The sequence below is a fragment of the Myodes glareolus genome, chromosome 10, assembly GCF_982192425.1.
Source record: "Myodes glareolus chromosome 10, mMyoGla1.1, whole genome shotgun sequence".
NCBI classification, from domain to species: domain Eukaryota; kingdom Metazoa; phylum Chordata; class Mammalia; order Rodentia; family Cricetidae; genus Myodes; species Myodes glareolus.
In genome coordinates this window covers 8,225,921-8,241,461 of record NC_142035.1, presented here as the reverse complement: position 1 = coordinate 8,241,461, position 15,541 = coordinate 8,225,921, and the positions used below count along the sequence as shown (strand labels likewise).

Below are 15,541 nucleotides of genomic sequence, written 5' to 3'. Positions count from 1 at the left end.
GAAGCCTTCAGAGACTTCGGGGATACAGAAGACTTCTTACTTAAGCTTTCTTTCAAGCTAAGCCAGGAAAGATGAGATTCTTCTGTGGGATGATGCATCAGGGGAAACATGTTCCATCAAAGAGGTTTTAGCTAAGACACTGTGCTTTGAAAGGCTGAGATGGGGCGAGGATGTGACTAGTTCACTGGGTGGAATGCTGCTTACTGCCTAGTATATATGAAGCCCTGGGCTCCATCCCCAGTCCTACAGGAACCAGGAGTGGTGACTCAGAGCTATAATCCCAGCACTCAGAAGGTAGAGGAGGGAGAATCAGAAGTTCTTGTTCGTTCTTGTCTATAAGAGCATAGCCTGAAATACATGAGAGCCCACCACAAGACAGACAGACAAACAATACATAAAATGAGTATTTTCTTTTAAAAAAGATTGAGAACTAGAAAAGAGCTTGGCATGTTGAGAGAACTGCAGCCAAGGGGGTGCTTCCTACGTGTAAGCCAATTAACTCTGACCAGCCAGCCGAAACCATATGCCACATCTGGAGAGAACACCACTCATTGGAAAAGGATGCAGGACTAGGGAGAAGGCTCAGTAGGTTTAGTATAAACACGAGGACCTGAGTTCAATCCCAAGGACCCACGTAAGAAAAGCTGTGGTGGTACAAGCTTGTAATTGTGCTGCCAAGTGAGGACGGGCAGCTGCCTGGGGTTCACTGGCCTAGAAAAGATTGTCTCAGAGACAGCCAAGCAACATGTACAGCTCGCAAGGTCTCTGGCCTCCACAGGCATCTGCATCCATGTGAACGTGTGGGTGCGTGTGTGTGTACACACACACACACACACACATGAAGGCAGTGTACTAAAGAGCATACCCGCCCTGGGAGCAGAGGGCAAGCCTACTTAATTTGAGAACTAAAGAGAATCCAGCAAAGGGAACATGTTTGTATGTTATAAAAATGAGTCTTATGCTGAAGTTGAACCGAGAGCAGGAGTTAAAACACTATTTTTGATGTATGGTAGATTTCTCTCGAGAGAAAGGAACGACCCTGTGATGCTGCACCTGGCAGTGTCTAGCCATGTATGATGGGTACCCAAGAAATCCATAAGCACCACTGGATTCTGCATCTCTATGGGTCTCCTTCTGTCGTCACCACTGGACATTGCCTAGTCTATAGAAGAATTAGGGGCTGCACTTTGATTGGCATACCCCAGTCGTGTGTGTGTGTGTGTGTGTGTGTGTGTGATATCAGTTTGATTTTTTTTGTCCAACCAATCAAAAGCATATACTGCATTCGATCTTGCAATTAAAAAAAATCATATGCCAGCACCATTTGTTAAAGATGCTATCCCCAAACGAGAGGCAGAAGGAAGGAGAACGTGAACAAAGAAGGCAAGAGCAGAGGAAACCTTCATCCGACGTTGGATGGCGATACAGACGGAGACCCATATTGGAGCACTGGACGGAACCCTCCACAGTCCAAATGAGGAGCAGAAGGATGAAGAAAATGAAAAAAGAAATCAGGACTGCGATGGGTGCCATCACCCACTGATACAAGGGGACTGATCTAATGAGAGTTCACCAAGGCCAGCTGGACTGGAACTGAACGAGCACGTGATCCAACCAGATTCTGTGAATGTGGCCGGATTCTCTGGATGTGGCTGGCCCGGAGTCTTTCTGAAAAGCCATTGACAATGACACTGGGACTTGTTTCCTCTGCATATACTGGATTTTTGGGATCCAGTCTGTTTGGATACTCACCTTCCTGGACCTGGAGGGAGGGGGGAGGAACTTGAACTTCCCACAGGGCAGGAAACCCTGACTACTCTTAGGGATGGAGAGGGAGGAGGAGAGGGAGTGGGGGAAGTAGGAGGGTGTTGGGAGGAGGGGCGGAAATGGAAACTTTTATAATTTAATAAACTTTAAAAAAAATCATATGTTTCTCCCAATCTAGTCTGCTTCGATCTTCCTGTCTTCCATCCCTGTTTTTCTCATTGATGGCTTCTGTTATTGTGAGTCACTCACTTCAAGCTTCTTATTCATTGATGCGTCCTCTGTTCCTGTGACAGCGTAATTGGTCTGCAGGTGGAGGACTGGACAGATGTCATTCTCCAGCACCTGTGTTTCACAGCTGCCATGGGCAGTACTGGCTAATAGTGCCAGCTCTTGTAAGCAGCCCTTCAAATGACTTCACCATTTTCTCCTCTTTGGGTGAAGGACTGGCTCTTAAAACATTTATTTTTCATAGAATGGAAACAAGGAGACAGAGCAGATGGGTTACAATATAGCAAAGCGCTTTCCCCACCGGCATGCCCACTTTCTGGTTCTAACAGTCTCAACTCTATGACACATTCTTGGTGATTTCTCTCCTTTGACTGACTAATACCCATCAAACTCGGATGACTAAAATGAGATTTCCCACAGAGAAAGGAAGTCAGTCCTATGTCATCTTAGAGATGAGAGGATTTGACTGTCGTCCGGCCTAACGGCCTGTGAAATAGAGGACTTTTCCTCCACGACTCTCACTGAAGGTCGCCCAGCTCAGGAGCTTGAACTGGGGTCACCGCTGATGACTGAGAATGGTCTAACTTTTGAGTAAGGGATAAGAAAGTTCTACCTTGGAGATCAAGAAGCAACCGTAAGATAATGACATTGGCCCTACATTGGTACTTTGCAACACTACATTGTCCCCGTAGTCCTGGCCCCTGTGGTGGCCAGCTGTGGGATGGTGGGCAAATCCCCAGGGTGTGGCTCTTCTCAGCTTCAGGTTCTGCCAAACATAGTTGCTAAAACCTTGATTATTCTTCCTTTAGCAAAGCCCAGCAGATTGATGTTGGGAGAGTATCAGCAACAGTCAGTTTAATGTTGCAACCTTGCTTAAAGAAGGTCATGAGATCAGAAGCAGGACTCAAATCCTTCATATTCCCATCCATTTCAGTGTTCTCGGAATATTTACAATGTTTACCAGGCAGCTGTATTGTCAGGATACGGAGGTTTACCTGGGAGCTTGATAATTACATAAAGGGGCCACACCTTAATGGGTTCAGGGAGACTGAACGGAGTCAATGCATACAAAAGACAGAGCAGTGTGTGCTAAATGCTAGCCACCTTATTAAAGTTCCAAGACTTATGGATCACTTGCACAGAGCCAAGGTCTGAGGGCAGAACAGTGGCAAGAATCTCAGCTCCGAGGAAACTTACAGCCTGAAAGGGAAGGCAGACTTAAACAAGAGATAGGGACAATTGATAGAAGCCTAGGGCTAGACAGCAGGGGGTCCTCATGGAAGAGCTGCACACAAGCCTCAGAGAAGGCTCTCTCTAGGTCACAGGTAAACCACTCAGCTCAGTCTCCCTGGATACAGACACACCCTTAACTAGCTCTTCTGGGGAAAAGATAGGGCTGAAGAGACAGGTTGGGGCACACACAGCTGGTTCAAGAGTCCAACGTCTGTCTAAAGACAGGCCGGGACTGGGAGCTTCGCCCCTGGGGGTCGCAGTAACGCGCTGGGAGGGCGGAGCACGCTCCTGGGAAAAGGAGGTGGGATCAGGGCAGCTGGGGGCCAGGTGGGCGGAGGCTGCGGGAGGGGACACCGGTGCTCCTTCTTCTGGGCCGTCTCTGCCTCCTCCTTTCTCTTCCTCCTCCTTTCAGGTCCTCCTCCTCCTCCTTGGAGCGGCTCCTCCTCCTGGCAGGCTGCCACCCAGTCAGCTGACGCCGCGCTCCAGTCTCGCCTCCCCGCCACTCTCCCCCAAAGTGGCTGGTGGGCGCCGGCGGCCGCCCACTTTCAGGCTTTGGGGAGACAGGGAAGCGATGTGCGCCTTCTGACGTCCGGTCTCTCTGCATCGCCTTGTCAACTTTCACTCCCTCACTCTCTGTCCTGACCCTCCCCACATCCCTCCTCGAAGCCACTCAGGGTGCTGTGCAGGCTCTGGAGGCAGCAGGGTTGCTGTCTGTCTGGGATGGCTTCCAATTTTAATGACATTGTGAAGCAGGGGTACGTGAGGATCCGGAGCAGACGCCTAGGGGTACGTATTCATCCTTTCCGTGCTCCCTGCTCGCGACTTCAGGGTCTGGGTCTGCAGCCAGCATCCCCCGCGCTGGGGACTTGCCTTGCGCGGTGGCTCTTGCAGCCAACATCCCAGGCTACTGTGACTGCGGCGCTAGCGCCAGCATCTGGGTATGTCATGGAGCTATCTTTATCTCTCGGATGGCTTGACTTTCTAACGGTGGCCACCGGAGCCAGTTGACTTGGAATAAATATTTCCCGGTAGCCATGGGTGCTGTGTCTGGAAAGTCCGGCATGGTGCTGAGCCTGCCGGATGTCCCCTACCCGCGTCTCACTCGCGCGCCAACTTAACTTTTCCAGGGGGTGAATGGAGGCCAGGACCGAGGGCAGATGCCCTGAGGGGGATCAAGGACAGTGACTCTCTGGTCTCAGGGACTCTGCTCTTTGGCTCAGGTGTTAGCAGAGGTGGAGAGAGCTGGCCTTGGACAGGGCCAACTCCCTGGTACCAGGTCCCTCTTGAGCTTGGGCAGTGGGTTTCTGCATTTTAGAATCCACATTCTGAGTCCCATTGGAAGAGCATTTCATGTGGAACATGGTGCAGGTGTAGAGATCCTGGAATAGGAGCAGGAAGGAAGGAAGGAAGGAAGGAAGGAAGGAAGGAAGGAAGGAAGGAAGGAAGGAAGGAAGAAAGGAAGGAGGGAAGGAAGGAAATCCTAGTGCCTCCCTTTTTAAGATTCCCTTTCTTTTCTCTTGTTGGGGGCACTTTAGGAGAAAACCATTCCGCCTTTCTTTGAGTTTTAAGTGATGGTACCATCTTTAGGGAGGGGAGGATACTGGAATATACAAACATGTGTGTGTGTGTGTGTGTGTGTGTGTGTGTTGCCACATGTCTTTTTGCCATGTGTCAAATACTGGGCTTGTTTTTGTTGGTTTTCATTCGCCAGAGGCTGGGTTTGAGACAGGGATGGGAAATAAGTTTACTTAGCAATGATGGCTGGCGTTAGCGCAAGTGTCAATGGCCCAACTTGAGTGAGTGATCCATTCAGTATCTTTCTCCACAGATATGTGAAGTTCACTACCATTCTTTTATTTGGTCTCTGGACTTTAAAGACATATGCCTTTAATTTGGTTGAGAAGAAAAGAAATTTCTCAGCAGCAAACATCGCTAGAGAGAATTGTCTGCTGGGGAGAAACATCCCGGATTGTTATAAAACTCTGGTTCCCTTGGCCTGTTTCTTTTTTTTTGCTTCCCCCACCCTTTGCCGGTTATTCTGTTTGAACAGTAAAGTTCTTGTGGCTGTTGTAAGTGCAGCACTGAGGAGGATGGTAACAGAACTAACTGACCTTACTGGTTTGACTACAGTCTCATTGCTTCTCTTTGGGGTCCTCAGCTGAGTGACTTCCACATGAAGCTGAAGACATCCCAAGAGTATCATACTCTTTATGATCTGGTGGGTAGCCAAGTGTTCCAGTTTTAAAGAGAGCCTTAGAAAGACACATCCTTAGCTTGCTTTTCCTCTGTCATGTCAATGGAAGGGATTGGGACTAGACATTCATTCCATGCTAGAGAGCATTCCAACAGGAAGAGGACATGCATTATTAATGCACAGGATATGAATTATTCATGAGGATCAGGGTTGACTCCAAATCCTGACAAGGGTGATTTATAGGAAAAACTGGTTAACATCACTTTCGTGTCTTCTTCCTATATTACTGTAATTGACACAGTATAGTATTGTGGGCATGCCAACAAATTTTGGATGGATATTAGAGGCAAAAGGAGAGGAAACAGAGTCTAGTTTACATTCGTTTTATATTTATAGTATTTTGGGTAGTCCAGTTTCTCAAGATGGAGTCATCTGGGCTGTGTTTACTCAAATATACACAAGAATATTCACTGCATTTTGATTTCACTCACAGATAGAAAAGTCAGACTAAGACTGTGTAAAACAGGCCTTGTTTGTCAACCTTGGTTCAACCAGTAGACCAGCCTGCTAAGATGATTTTTGCTATAATTTATAAAGAAGGCCGGTGACATTGTCATCAGAACTGGATGCCAACTAAAGTTTTGGTAGAATGACCCTTGCAAAGGTGGGGGCTTCTTGTGGGAAGTGACAATGAGGACCCGGTGTCCCAAGTCAGGCATGCTGGTAGTGTTAAGCCAGACTGTCTAGAGCCTGGACCAGTACTCGACGTGTGTTTTCTAGGCACTGTGTGAGTCCCAGAGAGCTAGTCAGCAGGCAGAGAGTATATGTTGGCACACCCAGGGACCCTGCAGGGAAGGATGACCTTGCAGTCAGTAAACTAATATGACAATGGCCTTAATAATGGAATCCAGACAAGCGTCTGTGGAGGAGAGCCGTGTCTGGGAGTGTTTATAATTAAACAAGTAAACTGCATTTCATGGTAAGCAGCTGTTGTATCAAAGAATGTCCCCAGGTTTGGGGAAAGATGCGATAACAAGATAGGAATGAATTCTGCTTGTTGGACTCATTAGGTCTATGGCCTTTGACCTGCCTTGGCTTCAATTTTCCAATCTATACAGTGTATGCTACTTAGATTAGAGATGGTCTGGGGACCATGAACTAAGATAGTAATGTGCACGTGCAGAGAAAGTGCATGGCATTGATTCTGATTGCGGTGTTATCTTTAATGTAAACAAAGACGAGTTAAGGCCGCCAGATGCCTCTAAGGATCATTGATTTCCTTACTTTTCTATCCGATTGTGTCCAAAGGCATATTTTATCATTATTACTATTTACATTTAAATTTACTTTAATGAATACATCAAAACATGAAAGTGTCCATATTTCTGGTATCATGTTGTGCTTCGATTTGTTTGTGGTTTAAATGTTTAAATCAGGGTAAATATCTTTATCCTCATTCGGTGAAAAAAATTTTGTGGCAGAATTTATTTAGCTATAGATATTTCTTTCATTTGGATAATGTTCTTACAAAATATATGCAAATAAATATGTATGTAATATAGTTTATAATGTAAATAAGACAGGAAGCTATAACTAGGCAATTTGTCAATGTACAGGAAGCAAGCTAACCTCTATGAGTGGGTCATAGACGGGGGCACCTTCAATGAAAGTCCTAAACTTGATCCTAAGCAGTCACAGTAGGTGTTAACCTACTCCTTGCTTTGAACATCAGAAAGCCAAATGAAATTCAGCTCATTTAATTGAGAGCTATCTGTGTCTTCATGTCTGTCCCTAGAGTCATCTGCGCTGGTTCCTCCAGGTCTCAGGCTGTGCCCTGGGTGCAATATTTGTTCAGGAATGTGGAGGTTTCTATTTGGGGAGTTGAGGAGGAGGAGGGGAACAGCTATCTATAATTACCTAATTCTCCAAAGATACTCGAGATTTCTTAGATGAGTGGAATGGGCGGTGTCTGCGTCATTAACCCGCTAAGTGTGTTATTTAGATGGATTACATTCACATCTTCATTTGGCTGGTTTCTTTGCAATGGAGAGAGTTTTCTATCCATTATTATCCTGGCTGATCCGCAGTGCAATTCTCAGAGCTTAAATTTAGACCTATTTTCTTTGTGTACATGCAGTTCCTCAATGACTTAGTGTTTAAATAACCTTTCTTTCCCCATATCTAACAACTTATCAGCACAGACCACTTAAGCTCCACTCTGGCCAGTTCTCTGTCTGCCCACATCTCCAGCGGACCACCTAGGAGGTCTTAAGCTTATTGCACTCACAACCTTGACTGACTTACACGTAACTTGCTTCCGCTAACATTATCTTCTTCTTAGTCACTAGGCAGCGTTTTGGTTGCTCTGGCAAAATCAACCCTAAGCCAGAAACCAAGGAAATTGGACACCATGTCTGTTTTTCCCTTGTCTTGCACTACTACAGCCAGCCCATCAAGAGACCTTGTGGGCTCAGTCTTTGAGATCTATCTAGACTCTATCTCCTAGCATCTAATTGTCTATAGATACCACTCTGGTCGAAGCTCCGTTCTTTCCTCTTTATAGTATTGGAGTAGTTGCCTACAGCATCCCCAGTCTATATCTTCATTCCATTCTTGCTCAACACTGTGCCCCCTGCAGCCGAGTCTTCCACTGACCACCTTGTGTTTGTTCCTGCTCCTCCCTGCTCCTCCCTGCTCCAACCTGCCCCTCATGCTGCTTCCCTGGATCGCCCCCTCCAGTGCTCGTGCTCGGCTCTCACCTTTTCAGTGAGACCTTTCCAAATCTTCTCGTTTTTCCCTCACTGCATCTGTAGCTGTAGACTTTTTTCTTTCAAGTCTTACTACCCTGCACATTTTAGCCTGTATATTACTTATTACTTGTGCTCCCCCTCCAGCAGGGGTCATGGGATTTCTCTCTCTGCTCACTACAGCAGACGCTCAATGAAGACTTTTAGAGAGTGGATTGAAGAAGGTTCCTATGGTTGTTGCCTCTGATATAAGGGTGCATTAAAAATCCCAGCAGGATGACTAGGACTTTGTGTGAGCTTTAAAATATTTACCAGCCTGATTATTCTGTAAGAACAGAGACGCTCGATATCCAGCGATATCAGATACGTGATCATCATAAGGAGCTCAACACAACACTTAGCCCAGAGAAAACCCAATTAATATTTATTACTGCTCTGTTTTCAGGCCTCCAATTACTGCTGGGAGAGATGGCAGCACTTGGGGCGTTATTATTTTCCTAGCCTTTACTGCACTACGTCTTCTCTTCAAAGCTATTGTTTAGGTAGAAGAACACATTTACCATCCAAGGGATAGTCTATGTACAAGCACAAACACTGCTGGCCGCTGGTGCTAGGGACAGAAGGAACATTTGCCGTTAGACAATTTTCCACATTATTTGCGTAAATGCCCAGAATGCCTCCAAAGGAAATGCACTTCTTCTTGAAATGCCAGTTTGAATAAACCTGCGGGGCCAGGAGATTTTTCTCTTGATTTGGGTGTCTTGAAAAGCAGACAAGGAATGGTCAGATTTTGGGGAAAAGTATTTTATCACCCCTTCATTGTTCTGTTTCACTTGGCCCGCTATCTCACAGAGCATTTCATATTTCATTAAGACTTTTAGATTTTTTTGACTCACTTGTTACAGTGCCTAGATATATTTGATGATCTCTTGCCACTGGGACCAAATCACAGAAGCAGCTCAGGGGACAGAGGATTTATTTTGGCTCCTGGCTCAGAGGCTGCAGTCCGCAGTGGCAAGGGAGGCATGGTCGCTGGGGTATAGCGGCCTGTAGTAGCAGAAACTCAAAAGAGGCAGCCTCAGGAAGCAAGGCTCTCAGTCAGGAAGTGGAGCTGGGCCTTCAGAGGCCTAATGCCAGTTGGCCGCATAGCCCCAAATGTTTCACAACCTCCGGAAGCAGTGCTCCAATCTGGGGCACGTGTCCTCACAAATGAGTCGGTGGAGGTGTTTCCCGTTTAAACGATAATACTTGAAAACTAAGGATTATCACATGAAGATCATATAAATAAATCAGGGTCACCTGATGACTTTCTGATATGTATTGAGGCATGTTCCCATGCAAATATAATATCCAGGAAGATGTGTAAAATAGTTTGCTCTTTACAGGACAGAGGGGCTTTTGGGGGAGGTTTGCCAGATGGGAAATGAAAGTTCAGGTAGACCCTCTGTATGCAGTGTGGGAAAAATCCTTCAGTGTTCTGGCTCCGTCTAACTCAGTTTTCCTGACATGATTTCCACATAAGGATAGCTTTCCAGCTGCCATCTAGGTCCTCATGAAAGATATGATTAATTGCGCATGTACTTGGCTTTTAATTTTCATCACCCAGATAGATTTAGCAATGAATGACCGATTTAATGGCTTTGTATGGAGACATAAACCAAGTTACTGATACAATGATATCCAGACATCTGCCAGCATGTTTTTAAAATTATATCCATTAGGTGACTAGCAATATTTATTTTTAGGCGACCTTGCCATTTTTGACGAGGAGTAATTTGCCTTCGGTGCTTTAAGAATTTGTTTCCCAGGGGAGAGGCATCTGTGCCCATTATTATCCGCCAAATGTCCACGGAGTGCTCCCCAGTGTTGTGGCTGCCTGCAAACCGCTTCAAACTGGACAGCTCGGTCATTGTCCTCTGCGAACTGATGGTCTGACTTCAAAGCCTGTACCGTTAACTAGTCGTTTGTACATTCACAGTGTTCAAAGGTCAACTGTTGTGAATGATCAATCAGCTATGGGTGGCAATGATAGCCAAAGATAGCCCCCATCCCCAAGGATAGGCAGAGATAGTCCCACTTTCCCACACATGGGGAATGCAGGAGGCTGTGCTGGAGTTTCCTCTTACTCTACAATTTTGGCTCCAGTTGGATGGAGCTCAAACCTTTGGGGAGCCTGAGCCAGAAGAAGATGAGGTTGCCGTTCTCCTCCGCCCCCATTCCTGTGGGATTTAAAATGAAGTTGTGAATTTTGAAATGCCACAAGACGCGTGTGAGCGCAGGAATTAAAATAGCTCCTCTCTCTAGCATGCGGCCGGGTGGTGTTTGGGTAAGGATTTGGAAGCTGTTTTGGGGAACGTTTGTGGGTCCTCCTACTTTACTAGACTTCTAAGCCTCTGAGTTGGGGTGTGTTGTGCCATGATGGAGTTCTGAGCCAGCTTGAGGGAACGAGATTTGGCAAACTTCTTTGCAGTGATGGGTCACACCTGTGAACCTTCCTGCCCTAGGCTGACCCCAGACCCTGTCCAAGAAAAATCATGATCTCATTTGTTTTCCGTGGAGACTTTTATTTTTAGGTAATTGTAGACTCACATGAAGCCGTAAAGAATCAAGGTGGAGGGCTGGGAAATTGACACAATGGGTAAAGGGCCTTGCTTGCAAGAGTGAGGGCCTGAGTTCAAATCCCCAGAACCTACAGGAGAAAGCCAGGCCCAGTGCCTCATACCTGTAATCCCGGTGTGCTGAGATGGGAGGTGGAGGCTGAGGAGGCCTGGCAATGTCATGAGGTTCCAGCCAATGACAGAGTCCTTCAAGGCTCTCTCTCACTTCCCCGCACGGTCCCAAACTCTTGACACTGCCAACATGTTATCCGCTCTATAATTCTGTTATTTTCAGAAGGAAACCTTAGGAATCCTTTGGGGAAGGGCCTGGTTTGAGTCATGGTCGTTGTCTGGGGAGTCATTCAGTTTTTTCAGGATGATGCGGATGCTAGGTGGTGCTCTATGGTATCGATGGGTCGGAGGGCCTTTGGACTTTTCACTTGTTGAAGGACCTCTGGGCTCTGTGCAGATTGGGTTGATAGAGAAGGCTGAAGAGACTTTTGTGTGCAGGATATTGTATGAATGTAAGTTTTCATAACTGCATTGAGATACTCAGGAGTACCGTCACCAGGTTGGGTGGTAGTTGTAGATTTGGTTGTTTGAAACTTTATTAGGCAGGGTTCTTTGGAACAGAATAAAATAGAATTATGTATATGTGTTTATCCATATACATGTTCATATATAATATAATATAATATAATATAATATATAATGTAATATAAATGTGTGTGTGACCACGTACACGCACATGTTTAAGGCCATTGTGTGTCTCCTAGGTAATTCCTACTCCTCTTGATTTGACAAGCATCAAGCACTCTTGCTGTTTCTGCCTTCATACCAGCAGTGTGTGAGTGACCCACGTCTCTGCATCCCCTTCAGGAGCTGATGGTGCCTTTAGTTTACTCTGGCCACCCTTGTGGGTGTGTAGAGGTGCTGCCTACGGTTTTTGTGTGCATTTCTCTGAGCGGGAGCACTGTTGACTGCCTAGTGGTGTTCTTCTTTGCCATTGTGTACATATGTAAGGAAGATGCCTGGCTTGTCTTTTCACTGTTAGGTTTGGAGAGTTCTTCATGTAATCTACATACAAATGTCTTTTCAGATATGTGGCTGGTGATAGATTCCCACAGTCTGTAATGTTCCCTTTCATCATCATAACCGTGTATTTCTTTTCTTAATTTTATTTTTTGTGTGCCTGTGTGCAGGGCGGGCTGGAAGAGGGAGAGAGGGAGAAAGCTTTAGGAGATCAGAAGACAGTTTGAAAGGGTCAGTTCTCTCCTTCCATCTCGCAGATTCAGGGCGGATCTCAGGTCGCCAGAGAAAGCGCCTTCACACAATGAGTCCTTTGGCCGGCCCAGCAGCCCATAGCGTGGTCTTTCCTAGGACAAGTTTTACCTTTCAGTGAAGCATACGGCAAGGTTCCTGTTTGTGTGTGGATGTCCCGTTGTTCTAGGGCCATCTCTGAAATTGCATCTTCTTCACTGGGTACTCACTCAGGCCCATCCTTGAGTCTTCTGTTCTGTCCATGGTTGTCCGATAGACCTGCGAACATGCCATGGGATGTCTATGTATGTCTGAGAGGTAGGCATACGGTACGGTATAGCTCTTTTTTTTTTTTTTATCAAAAACGGTTCGCGACTTCAATTTCTTTATCTTTCGGTATCAACTTTAAAATATGTCCACAAGAAGAAGGCTTATTGGGAGCAGTGCATCGTCCTTCTGCATCTTCATCACCAAGTGCCTTTTATTTTTCACTCGGATCTTTTCTTTGAGTCTCCGTTTGGCTGCTTACTGACACTGACACCAATCATCTAATTTCTCTTCTTTTAAACCTCTTCAGATACAAAAAGAAGCCTGGTAATATACTTCTCAGTTTCTCAAAAAGAACCATTTCTCTGTCTTACTCCAGGGCCTGGCTCATAGTCGGTACTCAGCTAATACTCATTTGCTGTTATTTCTCTACTTACTTATTTATTGACTTATTTGTATCATGTGAATGGGTGCTTTGCCTGTGTGGATGTCTGTCTACCATGTGTTTTCCAAACAGCACAGAAATCCTGGGATTTTACTCCAAAATAGCTCTGATTTGTGTCCAACCCTAAATGATGGCTGATAACTCTTAGTTTATCATTTATTTTGAATTCATAAAGTTACTTTATATTACAAAAAAGGGAGAAATGGACCATGATAAATAAAAAAAAGAAAAAGTACAAAAGTAAGAAGGGAGAGGAGGGGAGAGAAAGGGGGATGAACTTCGTTTTTTCACAAGAAAGAATGGATGGCTTTCACATGGATGTTATGTTTAAGTAGCTAATACTTTACATTACACATGAAGTGTGTGATATAAATCCAAGAAAAGGAGTCCCCCCTGCCCCCTCCCTGCCATTAGCCCACCCCCACCCCTACCTTTAGCCCACCCCCACCCCTGCAGATCTGCCTCACCTCCAGGACAGCCAGACTCAGCAGATTCTTACAAACTTGTCCAGCATAAACAAACATAAAAGTGATGTGGGATTCCCCTCTGTATGCTGTGAATATGACTGATTAATTAATAAAGAAACTGCTTTGGACCTCCAGCAGGGCTGAACTTAGGTAGGCAGGGAAAACTTAACTGAATGCTGGGAGAAATGAGGTAGAGTTAGAGAGAAGTCATGAAGCCGCAGCCAGAGACATGTTGAAACTTTGCTGGTAGGCCACGACCTCGTGGTGATGCACGGATTAATGGAGATGGGTCAAACTAAGATGTTAAGAGTTAGCCAATAAGAAACTAGAGCTAATGGGCCAAGCAATGATTTAATTAATACAGTTTCTGTGTGATTATTGTGGGTCTGAGCTGCTGAGCAGCCAGGAAACAAACAAGCAGCCTTCTCCAACATAAAAGTTTGTTCATATTTTTTGCTCTACACATAGACTCTGTTCTTATGTCTGGAACTTATTATTCCCCCTTCTACTTATATTAAAGCACTTTTCAAAAAGTTATGGTGTCAATATTAATTTATTTGGCTATAAATTAATTCTTCATTTCTTAATTTTTTGTGTGTGCACATGCACACGCCTGGTGTTCATTGCTCTGGCATACCTGTGACAGTCAGAGGACAGCTTTGTGTGTGTGCACGCACATGCCTGGTGTTCATTGCTATGGCATACCTGTGACAGTCAGAGGACAACTTTGTGTGTGCGCACGCACACGCCTGGTGTTCATTGCTCTGGCATACCTGTGACAGTCAGAGGACAACTTTGTGTGTGTGCACGCACATGTCTGGTGTTCATTGCTATGGCATACCTGTGACAGTCAGAGGACAACTTTGTGTGTGCGCACGCACACGCCTGGTGTTCATTGCTATGGCATACCTGTGACAGTCAGAGGACAACTTTGTGCTGTCAGTTATTTCCTTCCACTTCACATGGGCTCTGGGATTTGAACTCAGATCTTTAAGAGTGTGCTTCAAGCACTTTTATCCACTGAGCCATTTTGTCGGCCCCATCTGCCCAATTTCTTTAATTAGTCCACTAATAATAGGCATCTTCAGTGACTTTCTATTTCCCCCCCTAGACCACAAAGGGTGGCGTGTTTGAACACGCTGATGAGATGAACAGCAACCAGAAAGCTGCTCTTACAAAGTCAAGCACATTTATAGATTGTGTGATTAGAGCCTAAGTTCTTCCAGACCGTACTGGGACTCTGGACCGATGACTGGCTGTTAGTCCTTACTGATGTAAAGCTGTGGCTTGGGGTATGCTTTTCCCCAGCGTGCGCGCGCACACACACACACACACACACACACACACACACACACACACGCACATACACGCACACACGTTTGATTCTTCTTTAGCTTATTCCCTCACTCTCGACGTCTATTCTGATTTCGCCAGACTAATACTTTAAATTAAACCAAATCCTTCCCCATCTTTACGTAAAACTCCTAATCTTTCCCATTGCACATGTACTCAAGGCACTGTATGATCAGACCCCATGACGTCACTGGCCACGTGACACCATGCCCTCTCCAGCACCAATGGGGAAGAACCTATCTATGCTCCCACAGAGAGTCAACTCTCTTTCATCATTTCCCTTAGTTTCCTTCTGAGTAGAAACCTCTTGCCCTTCAGTGTTTGTCTCTCTGGCTCCCCATCCTGATCATCCCAGCGGGCATGCAGCTGGCTGGTTTCTCTTGGAGTTTCTGACCCCATCTCCCACCTAGGTGGGTGTGGTCACTGACCACTTGTAGCTATTTAACTAATTCAGGTTAAAGGTTTTCTTTTCCTTGGTTTTTAGAAGCTGGGATGATTACTTAGCTGTTGGGATTGCTTGTTGCTGCAGAGAACCCAGGTTTAGTTCCTAGCACCCACAATAAGTGGCTCACAACTACCTGTACCCCAAATTCCTGGTGATCCAACATCTTTTTCTGTCCTCTGACGTCACCTGAATCCATGCGGAGCCCACAAAACTCACATGAGCGCGCGCACGCACACACACACACACACACACACACACACGCACACACACACAAAATCGCCCACTCACTCAATTGCTCAATCCATCAATCTCCTTTTTAAAAAGTACTTCAAAAAAATTCTGTGACACATTAACCATTTGAAGCTATAAATAGCCCCAGAGTCTCTATTGGCAACCATACCAACAGCACATATATAAAATATTTCCATCACTGTAGAGAGCTCTGTTGGACAACGCTGTCCTGCATCATTTCTGTAGAGCATTGATGGATGGCCTAAATGATATGTTTTGATGATTTTCGCTTCACTAGGCTGTGAGC

General features: G+C 45.6%; 1 protein-coding gene across 2 annotated transcripts in view; it reads left to right on the top strand.

Moving 5' to 3' along the window:
• The first annotated feature begins 3,681 nt into the window (after positions 1 to 3,681).
• The window catches only part of Dok5 (docking protein 5), a 150,326-nt gene continuing 138,466 nt past the window's right edge, over positions 3,682 to 15,541 (top strand). Inside the window, exon 1 of one of the 2 annotated variants that reach the window (XM_085696958.2) lies at positions 3,682 to 4,014. In XM_085696958.2, coding sequence (XP_085553084.1) covers positions 3,949 to 4,014 — 66 coding nt within the window. In that variant the 5' untranslated portion in view covers positions 3,682 to 3,948. The remainder of the gene's footprint in view (positions 4,015 to 15,541) is intronic. The other variant, XM_087910945.1, reaches the window with a different exon arrangement.